General features: G+C 41.6%; 1 protein-coding gene across 2 annotated transcripts in view; it reads left to right on the forward strand.

Moving 5' to 3' along the window:
* Positions 1 to 1,419: 1,419 nt before the first annotated feature.
* The window catches only part of loqs (double-stranded RNA-binding domain-containing protein loquacious), a 181,044-nt gene continuing 168,733 nt past the window's right edge, over positions 1,420 to 13,730 (forward strand). Inside the window, exons 1-2 of one of the 2 annotated variants that reach the window (XM_076208516.1) lie at positions 1,420 to 1,676; positions 2,156 to 2,309. In XM_076208516.1, the coding sequence (XP_076064631.1) occupies positions 1,629 to 1,676; positions 2,156 to 2,309 (202 nt within the window). In that variant the 5' untranslated portion in view covers positions 1,420 to 1,628. The remainder of the gene's footprint in view (positions 1,677 to 2,155; positions 2,310 to 13,730) is intronic. The other variant, XM_076208515.1, reaches the window with a different exon arrangement.

Here is a 13,730-nt window from a genome sequence, read left to right on the forward strand (position 1 = left end):
CAGTATATGTTGACAGATGCACATACCCTTCCAAAATTTTTATATAAATAAAACATCAAATGTAAATGTCAAATATAAAGCTAGTCTTGTGCCATGTCCCTTTAAATAGGAACATCGCCTGCTTGAGATACTTTTTTGAATTTTTTATTAAAAGTGGTAAATGATGCTGTATGGTACTTTTATTTCACCAGTATGTCTTGCAACACTGCTTCTGACCCAGGGCAGTGGACAGGATGCAGGGATAACCCATCATCCAGGAGGTGCCAAGATAAGAGGGAGGGAGGAGGGTGGAGGGGAGTGGAATATATAGGAAATAGAATGGGTGGAAGTGGTTTCTATGCCTTTTTCTTTTTGGCTACCCCCCATGTAAGGGGAAAAAGCCTTTGGTATATGTATGTATGTATGTTGTGCATACTTTAAGTGATTTTTGTAGTAGTCTGTATGTATCTCCCATAATCCTGCCAATATGTCTGTCAGGTGACAGGTTGTCTTGTATCAACATTCCTAAATCTTTCTCTTCTTTTGGATTTGTAATGGGTTCATTTCCTAAGGAAAAATCTAAGGATGGTCTTTTACTAATATTGCCCATTTCCAATACTTCACATTTGAAGTACAGACATTTCCTGCAGCAATGCAGAGTTATTTTTCTTCAGTTTTTGAGCTGTGAGTGTTAGATCGTTGTCCAACTGCCTCTTAATAGCCATCCATTGCTCTGAATCCTCTCTCCCTTGTAAGGACAGAGTCGATCTTGTCAGACTGTGGTTTGGGGACTATCCAGCCCTTCTAAGCTACTAGTATTGGCTGGGTGACTGGATTGCAGATAACTGTCCAGGATGCACCACTTCTCCCCATACTATACAACATATTATGGAAGACTGCATTATACACAATCATGCATGTCAACAACACAATATACACTCTATAAGGGATTTGTGGGAAAATCCTGTTCCAGCTGTGTTGTTCCTCAGGGAGATGGGACTGCTCAGACAGAAGTGAACAACAACAACTATATTTCCTTTACCCTTTCACACAAAAAGGGGTCAGCTGAACCTCTCCTACTATTACTACTACTGTAAGTCAATGACATAAAACATTAATAAAGCACAGATAACAGCTCAAAGTTGCTTCCCAGAAAGATTTATGGAAGAGCCTTACCATTAGTGGCTACTGTAGGTCTTTGAGTTCCTAGCAATTGAAACTCCAGTCAACAATTGCTATGTATACTTAGACTTGTTAGGGAAGAAGTCATTGAGAACTGTTTGATTTTAATGTGATTTGCATTGCATACAGCACAATTGAAAAAGACCTGCAACTGAGCATGGCTCTGTATAGATTTTAATGGTTATCCCTAGACAATTTAAGCAATTTTATGTGTACGTGTTAATTTTTTTCCTAGTTTACTGTATGAATTAATTTTGACAGGAGAGTTAGTGAGTGTGGTGTTGGTGTGGTGCTGCGATGTTCCCCCGTCTCTTGTGAGGACCTTCCTTCAGTGTCAGGACCAATCAGCAGAGTCCTTTTGGTCAAATTTCCTGCCTGTCTGCTGAGTGTCTGCTTAGAGGCCATTTGTGGTACCTGCTCATCTTCCAAGTGCTTGCTGCAAGTTTTAAACGTCCATCATTACCATCATGTACCACCATCCACCACCTAATGTAGATTCTACCAGTCCAATGGAGGTAAGGGATTTTACTAGTTATATCCTGGTGCTGGCTGTTAGTCATAGTAGTTATGTAACATGTGACTGCTGGAATGAGATGCAGAATTAATAGATTAATGTGAAGTGGAGGATAATACATAAAGAAAAATTGATGATAATAATAATTATAATAGATATTAATGGAGCACACTGATTGGTGTACATTTTTGGTTCCCAATAGAGGTTACCACAGAACTAGAAGAGAAAGTATAACCCATGATAACATTCATCTATCTATATTCCAAGGTAGTGGGCGGGATACAGGGATGACCCATCATCCATGAGGAGCTATGTTGAGAGGGAGGAAAGGGTGGTGGATGGCAATAGAATAGGTGGGAGTGGGTACTTGCATTTTGACATGGCTACCTCACTTGTAAGGGGGGGGGGATTTTTGTATATAGAATATAAAAGAAAAAAAAAAAATCACCTATACTTTTTCTTCTTTGAATTGATTCTCAGCAAATATCAGCCCTGCCTTCCAAAACTCCTGTTTCCCTGCTGCAAGAGCTGTGCATGCGGAGAGGGATCTCACCAAAATATGACTTGCTACAGATAGAAGGGGCAGTCCACGAGCCCACTTTTGTGTATCGTGTTACTGTTGGAGAATTTGCAGGTTAGTGTTCATGTTATGAATATTTTACACTACATATAAGAGATACATACATATACCAAGGCTTTTTCCCCATTACAAGGGAGGTAGCTAAAAAGGAAAAGGCATAAAATCATTCCCACCCATTCCATCCCTGAATACACTCCACACCCCTCCACCCTCCCTCTTATCTTAGCACCTCCTGGATGACGGGTCATCCCTGCACCTTGTCCACTGCCCTGGGTCAGAAGCAGTGTTGCAAGACACAGCACATCCACAGCAAGGCCGCTTCATTAAATCGGCGACGCCCCCCCTTTCCGTCCCCCCATGCATAAAAGGAGAAGACGGGGAGAAATCCCTTCAGGCTGCGTCAAAATTTGCTCACACATACTACCTCACCCCCCATCTCCCCGCCCATTCCACCTCATGCATCACAACATCATCCATATACAACCATTCTCCATTCACCCCTGTCTTCTGTCCTCTCCCATCCTTCCTCAACAGACATTCCCCTCTTCCTCAAAGCCCCCTTCACCCCATCCATCCACCTCATCCTAGGACGTCCCTTCATGTTCACTCCCTCCACATCTGCCTTCCATACCTCTTTTACTAGTCTTTCTTCACTCATTCTTTCCATGTGTCCAAACCATCCTAATACTCTTTCATCAACCCTATCTCCCAACTCCCTTTCCACTCCTGTTCTCCTCCTCACCTCCTCATTTCTCACTCTATCTAGCCTAGTAACCCCCATCATACTTCTCAGACACCTCATCTCAAACACATTCAAACTCCTTCTCTCTTCCTCTCTTATGTTCCATGTTTCTGCTCCATACAGTGCTGTTGGCACAATCACTCCTTCATACAGTCTCCTCTTAGTATCCATTCCCAAATGTCTATTCCTCATTACACTTTTTAATCCACCAAGGCATTTACTCACTTCTCTCAATCTACATTCTACCTCCACCTTCACTCCACCTTTCCCTGCCACATTTGCACCCAAGTATCTAAAACTATCCACTTCCTCCAGTCACTCTCCCTTAATGCTCACTTCCAGTCTACTGCCACTTTCACCCCTTGTACATCTCATCACTTTACTTTTACCCACATTTATCTTTAGCATTCTTCTATCACATACTCTCCCAAACTCTGTCACCAACTTCCTCAATCCCTCCTCTGATCCTGCTACAAGTGCAGTGTCGTCTGCAAACAACAGCTGGCTCACCTCCCACTTTTCTCCATTTTCTTTAACCATTTCCAATCCCTGAACCACTACTCTTGCATTTACCTCTCGCACTACCCCAGGGCGACATAACGCATCCTTGACGAAGTCCCACCTTTACCTCGAACCACTCACTCTCTCCATTTCTAATCCTGACACAAGCTCTACTACTCTCATAAAAACTCTTGACAGCTCCTAGAAGCTTTCCTCCTATCCCATATATCTGCATAACCTCCCACAGTGCCTTTCTGTCTACCCTATCATAAGCCTTTTCCAGATCCATAAAAGCCCAAAAAACATCCTTCCCCTTTCCTATAGCTTTCTCACATATCTGTCTTACCACAAAGATCTGATCTACACAACCTCTACCTGTCCTAAATCCACACTCTTCCTCACCAATTACTCCCTCTGTTCCTCTCCTAATCCTCTCAATCAAGATCCTCCCATAAGCCTTCCCAACTACACTTAACAAGCTAATCCCTCTGAAACTACTACATTCACACTTGTCCCCTTTTCCCTTGTAAAGTGGAACTATACAGGCACTCCTCCAGTCCCCTGGCACTCTACCCTCCCTCCAGCAAACATTAAATAACCTCACCAGCCAGTCCACCATCACTGTACCTCCTTTTTTTTTAGACATTCTGCATGGCATCCATCCAGACCAGGTGCCTTACCTGCTTTCATCATCTTAATAACTGCCTTCACTTCATCCTTCCTTATTTCTCCTCCATTTTCCTCACTCATCACGGTCATTTTCTTAGCATTTCCCACTGCAGCTATCTTTCCCTCCCTATCCTCCTTCACATTTAGCAACTCCCTAAAATACTCTGCCCATCTTCCCCTTACTGCCTTCTCTTACATTATCATCTCTCCATCTGCACCTTTTACCTTTTTTTCTCTACTTGATTCGCCTCCTCGTCCTCTCTTAATTTCTTTCCAAAACATCTTTTTATTACTTTCAAAATTTTCTGTCATACTCTTACCCCACTTCACATCTGCTCTCCTCTTTGCCTCCTTTACCTTTTGCTTTGCTTCTCTTTTCTTTTCTTTGTACCTCTCATATGATTCCCTCGTCCTATTTTGTAACCAATCTGTGAAAGCTCGCTTCTTCTCTTCTACAACCTTCTTTGTTTCCTCATCCCAATTCACTACCCTTCCTTCTATTTCTTCCTGTCCTTCTTGTTCCACACACCATCCTTGCACACTTTATGACTCCCTCCTTGAACCATCCCCACTCCTCCTCCACACCTAGCTCTACTCTATCCTTCACTCCCTCCCACTTCTCCTTCAGCTTCTTGTACTCCTCCTTTTCCTTTTCATTTAAAGAGTTCACTCTAAGCACCTCCCTACCTTTTGTCCTTTTCCTCTTTCTCCATCTATCCTCCACTCTCAACTTACCTTCCACCAAAAAATGATCTGATATTCCCCCACCCTCTCCCCTTAGCACATGTACATCCTTAACTTGTCCTATCATAATCCTATTTACCACTACATAATCCATTAACGCTCTATCTACCACCCTTCCATCCACCACCCTCTCCCATGTGTACTTATGCTTGACTTTCTTCCGAAACACTGTATTTGCTATCATCAACTCTCTCTCTAGACACATTTCCACCATCAACTCTCCACTACGATTCTTTCCTGGAACTCCACATTTCCCAACCACTCCATCAATTGGACCATTTCCTACCCTAGTATTAAGGTCTCCCAGTACTATTACATTGACATTTCTCCCTAAATCCTCTATGCACTCATTTAAATCTATCCAAAAGGCCTCCCTTTCTTGTACACTTCTCTGCCATGCCCATATGCACTTACAAAGACCCACATTTCCTTTCCCAGTTTCACCTTCATCCACATTATCCTTGAGGAAACCTCCTTCCACTCCACTACCCGTTTACCTATCTCTTCACTTAATAGAATAGCCACCCCTTCCCTCCCTCGCCCTCTCTTCACTCCTGATAACCTTCCACTTACACTCCCAAAGTTATGCTCACCCTTTCCTTTCAACTTAGTTTCATTCAAAGCCAACACATCCATCTTTCTTCTTACAAACATACTACCTATCTCTTCCCTTTTACTCTCATCTGTACCACATCCACGCACATTAAAAGACCCAAACTTTAGGGTACTGGTCAGAAAACTCCTAGACCCTCTTATGCCTTTACTTTTTCTTTTAGGAATGTCCCCTGTGGGACTATAAGGAGAAGGATGCCTAGTCCCAATCTCCATCCCTTTCTTCTCGCCTCTTACAATCCAAGTGGAAATACTTGGTGGCAGTACTCTTTTCCCCCACCACAGAGATACTTCATGAAATATATATATGCATGTACCAAAAAGCCCACATCTCATAAGGTTGGTAGCCAGATCAGAGCATGCCCCCAACCCATTGCCCCTCCTCACCTTGTAAAAGAAAGATATGTAAAGTACAATAAAAAATAATAAACAGTATGTACATGTATATACACTTAACCTCTTCAGTACAGTTCAAAATCTCGCGGGCAGCATTAGCTGCCAGACGTACGATGTGTCGTAATAATACTCGCATCATAAAATATAGTCACCGCTTATATCGATCGTTCTCTCTTTCACCCGTGAATTTTGATAACCATAGAAAATGTAATGAAGACAGTTTAGAGAGTATGTCATTACGCAGGAGCAACTACAATAAATATAATCAAGACGCCGATATGGCAGCCTCGCGTATGCACTTGCTCCTCATGCCACCTACATATGCGGCACCGTATGGAAGGGGTTAAAGGCCTTCCCCTGATGAGGTGTGGTGGGAGTTGTCAGCCAAAGCATACACCCTCCCATCACCTATCTCACACCCAAGTAATTCCCATTTGTTGCCCCATTTATCCTGTCTTATTGTGGATTAAGGATCATTACTACATCCTGCTCATTGTTTCACTATTGGGTCAGAAACAATGCAGAAAGACACATCTCTTCAAAATATACCAGAAAACCATAACGCCTCACACCCATCACACTACATCTGACAAGTACCACTGACAGAATGTAGGTGGGGGGAAATAAAATTAAACATACACATTCGGAACACTAAACAAGCCCTTCAGGACAGACTTCCAAACTAAATACTACACCAATAATCCCCAGACATATATATATATATATATATATATATATATATATATATATATATATATATATATATATATATATATATATATATATATATATATATATATGTATATGTAAATTCTACTAATAAAGAATCAGATTGGCACAATTACTCTCAGGACACCATTTAGTATTGAAATAGTACTAACACAGAATAGGCCTGGCCACAGATTCAAGTTGGTGCAGATGAAAGTGAGGATGGCTTTGGGGGCAGGCTGTCAGCTGATTTTGTAACAGATTTGCCAACATTGGTGTCTGTAGGTCCTGCAGTGGTGGTGTGATGAGGGAAGTTTACATGCACCAGCCCAAGTTCCTTGCATGCCTGCTTGGATCTTTGTTAACTTTTTCCCTCTCTGAGCATGGTTGACAGTCTCCCAGATATGTTGCTGACTCTGGGCTGGCCCTGCGGCAGCAGTAACAACACCAGAGGTCTCCATTTCCTCAGCTGCTGCAGCATGTTTTCCTTTGTTCCTGCACATTTTCTGTGCATGTCCGATTCTGCCACAGCTGTGGCAAGCCAACATCTCTGCAGGGCACAACTGTTTTCCTGTCTTGTACCTTAGACCACAGTTATTATAATATTGAAGGCCTGCTTGTGCATCTGGTGGCAATGTCACCCCAGCCACTGCCACCAAATTTTCCTGCCCAGAATTCCTGCTGATGCTGCCACTTTGACGGACATCTTTATACTCCACCTTGAATGCAACGCAGAACTTGCGTAATGAAAATACATCACTGAAAGATCTGCACTGGCAAAATATTTCCTTCTTTAATACTACACTGTATACACACACTTGACACAAAAGATCGAAGTGGAAGGAAAACATCGAAAACAAGGAAATTGCTTTTAAAGAAATAGTCAAGCGGCAAATGCAGGATAATGCAAAAGACGCAATTATCCAAGTGATTAACGAAAAAACTAACTGGGTCAGGGATACAGTAGATAGGAAAAAATGTATTGTGGTATATGGACTAAGAAAAACGGGGATTGGCGAGGTACATGAGAGAAAAAGAAGAAAAAGAGACTGCAGTAGAAATCCTAAATGAAATTCAGGGGGGAGAAAGAGATGCAAGCACAGACCTGGAAGAGACATATAGAATCGGTCACTATTCTAATGATAGAAATCGACCTCTAAAGATAAAATTAAGGTCACAGATGGTAGTAGAAGACATATTTGAAAAAGTAGGCAACTTGGCAAAGAGTGAAAAATATAATAAGATATGGATAAAAAGAGAAATGGGTACTGAGGAATTAGAAAAAGAAAAATCACTAAGAGAAGAAGCAAAGGAAAAAAACTTGATGAGAACGGAGACAGAATGCAAAGAATTCCATTGGAGAGTAATCAACATGAGATTGAGACAATGGCACATCAAAACAAAAAAACCAAGGACAGAAAAAATAATGGAGAAGGAAGAAAACTAAAAGTGGCCTATACTAACATTGACGGATTAATTTCAGGTCTGATTGAACTCAATGGTTATCAGTTAGAAGAAAAACCAGACATAATGGGAATTGTAGAGACTAAACTAAGAGGTGAAATACCATCCATCATTATTGGACAAGGCCTATACAATTACTGGATAAGAAACAGGGAGGGGGAATCATGTTCTTGGCCTAGAAAGACCTAAACGTGACAAAAGTTGCAGAGGGCAAAAGTAATGTTGAACTGATCATGATAAAAGTCGAAGGCAAGAATATCAAAAGTAGAAAGTTTGTGGTGACCTATGTGCCCCCAAAAACGAATGCTTGGAAAGAGAACGAACATAAAAAAATGCTAGAAGATACAAGAAAATCACTAAATGAGATACTAATGGGTAAGGGTAACCTGGTAATTATGGGGGACTTCAATTGCAAAGAAATTTGTTGGGACAACATGACAGTGCGAGGAGCAGATGACTTGTGGGGCAACGTACTGCTAGACATGACCATGGAGTACACAATGACCCAATGGGTCAGTGAAAACACAAGGTACAGAAACAATGAAGAGCCATCGAAACTAGATTTAATATTTACAACAGAACCTGAAATAGTGGACAAAGTCCAGTACAAGACACCAATTGGAAAGAGTGACCATGTACTCATTGAAACTGTACTAAAGGAAGAAATAGACATGGAGAGGAAGGAAAAGCATAGGAAAGGAAGATTGATGTACAACAAAACAGACTTTGCAAACCTAAAGACATTCTTCCGGAATGCAAACTGGAAAAAATTCTATATGGAAGAGACAACAGTGGAAGAGAAATGGAATATATTGATGGATAATTATAATGAAGGGGTAAACAGGCATGTACCAAGACAAAAGCAAGAGAGAGAGTACATTAAATGTTGGTTCAACAAAAGATGCAGTGAAGCAAAAGACAGAAGAGACAAAGCTTGGAAAAAGTGGAGAAAAGACAAAAAACAAAGCAAATGGCAAATTTATATAAACTATAGAAATGAGTATGTTAATGTGAGAAGAGAGGAAAAAAGGAACCATGAGAAGGATATTATAGATAAACGCAAAGATCAACCCAAGCTATTCTATCAGTATGTGAATGGTAAACTTAAAACCAAACAGGAAATGGTGAAACTACACCAAGGAAATATAGAATACACAGAAGAATTAGAGATGGACGAAGTCATGAACAACCACTTTAAATCTGTCTTCACCAGAGAGAAAATACAAAATTGGGACGTAGATAATAACAAGCAATCTCCCCACATGAGTGAGTTAACAATATCACAAAAAGAAATATCAGAACATCTATCAAAACTGGACGTCAGAAAATCACATGGCGCAGATGCTATTGCAAATTGGATTCTAAAGGAATGCAAAGAAGAACTAACAGACAAAATACACATTATAATAAATAGCACACTCAAAGAAGGAAAGATACCTAATGACTGGAAAAATGCTAACATTGTACCAATATATAAAGGAGGAAACAAGGAAGAACCCACCAACTATAGGCCAGTATCACTAACAAGCACTATAGCCAAAATTTGTGAGAAAATCATCAAGTATAGATGGGTAAAACATCTGAAGACAACATATTAAATCCAAGACAATTCGGGTTCAGACAAGGAAGATCATGCACCACAAACTTAATATGCATCTACTCAAGGGTAATAGACATAGTGCAAGAAAGAAATGGATGGGCTGATTGTGCATTCCTAGACTTGCAAAAAGCCTTTGACAAAGTACCACGCAGAAAATTACTAAAAAAACTGGAACACATAGGAGGAATACAAGGGAACCTACTAAAATGGATGGAGGACTTCCTGACTGATAGAAAGATGAGAGTAGTGCTCAGAGAAAAATATTCAGATTGGAAAGAGGTGATCAGTGGAGTACCGCAAGGATCTGTACTGGCACCAATAATGTTTGCTATCTATATGAATGACATGGACGAAGACGTGAACTGTTACATGAGCTTCTTTGCTGATGACGCCAAACTGTTAAGGAAAGTAGAAACTGATAAGGACTGTGAAGCACTGCAAGAAGACCTGAATAGGGTATGGAACTGGAGTCAGAAATGGGAAGTGGACTTTAATACTAAGAAGTGTAGCATAATGGAGTTTGGAAAAAGCAAAAACAGAATATCAGGAAAATATACAATTGGAACCAAGGAAGTAAAGAAAGTAGGATCCGAAAAAGATTTGGGAGTAATTATCACAAATGACTTGTCCTATGATAAACAGATTAACAAAATTGTCAGGGAGACTTACAACTTGCTAAGATCAATAAAAGTGGCATATGCATACTTGGACAAAGACATGATAAAAAAAATATTGGTTACATTGATAAGGCCTAGACTAGAGTATGTGGCGACATTGTGGTCCCCCAGTACCAAAAAGAATATAAAGAAAATAGAAAGAATCCAAAGAGCAGCTACAAAAATGGCACCCACGCTTGCAAATCTATCATACAAGGAAAGATTGGCTAAACTGGAGTTACCGATACTGGAGCAAAGAAGAGAGAGAGGTGACCTATTGACCATCTACAGAATCATGAAAGGTGCAGAGATACTTGATAGAGAGGACTTACTTTACTGGGACAAGAGAAACACAAGAGGACATGGAAAGAAAATAAAAAAACATAGCTATAGAAGAGAACTGAAGAAAAACAGTTTTCCACATAGAGTTTTGGACACTTGGAACAAACTGGATAATGAAATAGTATGCGCAAAAACCATTCATGAGTTTAAAAGCAAACTAGACACTGCAAGATACAATGGCGGGACACCACGAGCATAGCTCCCCTTCCCGCAAAGTACAACTAGGTAAATACTACCTTACAGAGGAGGATGTACTCAGACTGCACTCACAGTGGGGACACACATGCTTACAATCTGCCGCACACTATGTTGAATGCGTAAAGTACTCACAGATGGATTCACTGGGTTCTTGAGTCACCATGAAGAACTTGCACCAATCTGCTGCCCGGTTGGTCGCCTGAAGGGCTATGCAACCAATTGCATCTAGAGCATTTTGAATGGCAAGTGCTTCCCACTGAACTGCGGTGAACCTGGAGTCCAACGGGCACTGTAGAGCCAATATGCAATGGAGGCAGATGTGCAGGACTGCTTCTGCCGGCAAAAAGTTATTGAGCTCCAACCAGCATTCCATAGAGTGCCTTCACGATTGGAATGCTGCAGTGGACATTTATGCCGTATTTTTCAGAGGCTGAGGACTGAAGGGCTGAAGGGTGGTGACTGGGCCACATTGCCAACTGCCACTGCAAGGCTGCAAGTAGGTAGATGAAGACGTGCAGCCATGGTGAACATATAGGTTTGTTCACTGGTTCACTACACCATATAATGGGCGAGTGATACGAGTGGGTGCTTGTTGTCTTTATTGGTGTTTGGTGCCTATTGAGTAACCATATTGCTGGGTGAGCTGGTGGGGTGTGCTACTTGCCTGACTGCCCAACATATCCCACAGGGGAGAAGGTCACCATGCAATGAGGCTGTTGAGGTAAACCAGCTTTTGGCATCAGGCCCTACTGTGGAGATACTGTGCCCTGCCATGTTGCTTCTGATGTAAACAGTGGGTGGAAGACAGATGATCCTGCAGCCTCAAAGAACTAAAATAAAAGGAAAAACAAATGGATGTGGGATGGGTGAAGGGTAGGTGGATGCTTTGGCTGGCCACCTCCTTTAACCCCTTCCATACGGTGCCGCACACGTAGGCGTCATGGGGAGCGAGTGTATTCGCGAGGCTGCCATATCGGCGTCTTGATTATATTTATTGTAGTCGCCCCTCCATAATGACATTCTTTCTAATTCTTTTGTAATCGCATTTTCTATGGTTATCAAAATTCACGGGTGAAGAGAGAACGATCGATATAAGCGGCGACTATATTTTATGATGCGAGTATTATTACGACACGTCGTACGGCTGGCATTGGCTGCTGCCACCGAGACCTAAGTCCATGACGCCTACGTGTGCGGCACCGTATGGAAGGGGTTAAAAGGGGAAAAGGTCTTTGGTATATGTATGTATGTATGTATTTGTGTATTTATTTCATAAGTTCCCCATCAAGGGTATTGACTGCATGTTATTGTGCAGTAGCATGCAGTCAGTACTTTAGGAACTATATGGGGCACCCCTACAGACCAAAGCCTTGCATCATTTTGACTATGGTAGAGGAAATCTCTAATCATATAGAAATGGTGCTACTTTATTGTACTGCAACTCTCCCTCTGCTGTGCTGCCACACCCCCTCTTCATACTATCCTGTACCACTTGAATATATATTTCAATTTTTGCTGTCCCCTGTGGTAGGGGGAAAAGAATACTGCCACTGAGTCTTCCCACTCTGGCCATAAAGGCAACTGAAATGGGATGAAGTGTTGGACTGGGCATCCTACTCTCTGTGGCCCCAAAGGGGACATTCCTGTGAAAAGTCAGGGCATAAGAGGGTCTGGGAGGAGTTTCCCAACCAGAACCCTAAGGTTTGGGTCTTTTAATGTGTGTGGGTGTGGTACAAATGAGAGTAAAAGGGAAGAGATAGAATGTGAGAAGGAAGATTTATGTGTTGGCATTAAGCGAGACTAAATTGAAAGGGAGGGGTGATTTTGAGTTTGTGAATGTAGTGGGAAGGGTGTCAGGAGTGAGGAGAGGAAGAGCAAGGGAATGGGTTGCTCTACTAGTAAGTGAAGAGGTAGGTAACTGAATGATAGAGTGGAAGGAGGTTTCTTCATGGTTAATGTGGATGAAGGTGAAACTGGGAAGGGAGATGTGGGCCTTTCTAAGCGCATATGGGTTTGGTAGTGAGACAAGTGTAGAGGATTTTTTTTTTTTTTTTTTTGACAGATTTAACCTCTTCAGTACGGGCCTTAAATCTCGCGGGCAGCAGCCGATGCCAGCCGTACGATGTGTCGTAATAATACTCGCATCATAAAATATAGTCACCGCTTATATCGATCGTTCTCTCTTTCACCCGTGAATTTTGATAACCATAGAAAATGTGATTACAGACAGTTTAGAGAGTATGTCATTACAGAGTGGCAACTACAATAAATATAATCAAGACGCCGATATGGCAGCCTCGCGTATCCACCTGCTCCTTATGACGCCTATGTATGCGGCACCGTATGGAAGGGGTTAAATAAATGTGTAGAGAGTTTTGGGAGGAATATAAATGTGGTATTGGGAGATCTTAATGCTAGAGTAGGAGGTGAACCAATAGATTGAGTTGTTGGGAGGTGTCGAGTGCCTGGTGAAAGTCATAGGTGAGAGTTGACCTCTTCACTCCGGGACACATCGCACGTCTAGCAGCATTAGCTGCCCGACGTGCGATGTTGCGTCATAATCACATTATAAAAAAATAAAGTTTAGAGAGAATGGAGGTTATGTAGGTACGACTACAATAAATATAATCAAGACGCCGATGTCGGCATCATCGCGTACCCACTTGCTCCTCATGACGCCTACGTAGGCGTCACCGTATGGAAGTGGTTAATGACCAAGATGTGTTTAGAGAGTTGATAATAGTAAACAGTGTTTAGAAAGGTCAAGCATAAATACACATGGGAGAGGGTAGTGGATGAAAATGTGGTTGATAAGGGATTAATGAACTATGTAGTGGTATCTA

The sequence above is a fragment of the Oratosquilla oratoria genome, chromosome 25, assembly GCF_046742065.1.
Source record: "Oratosquilla oratoria isolate Oo_2021 chromosome 25, ASM4674206v1, whole genome shotgun sequence".
In the NCBI taxonomy this organism is placed as follows: Eukaryota; Metazoa; Arthropoda; class Malacostraca; order Stomatopoda; family Squillidae; genus Oratosquilla; species Oratosquilla oratoria.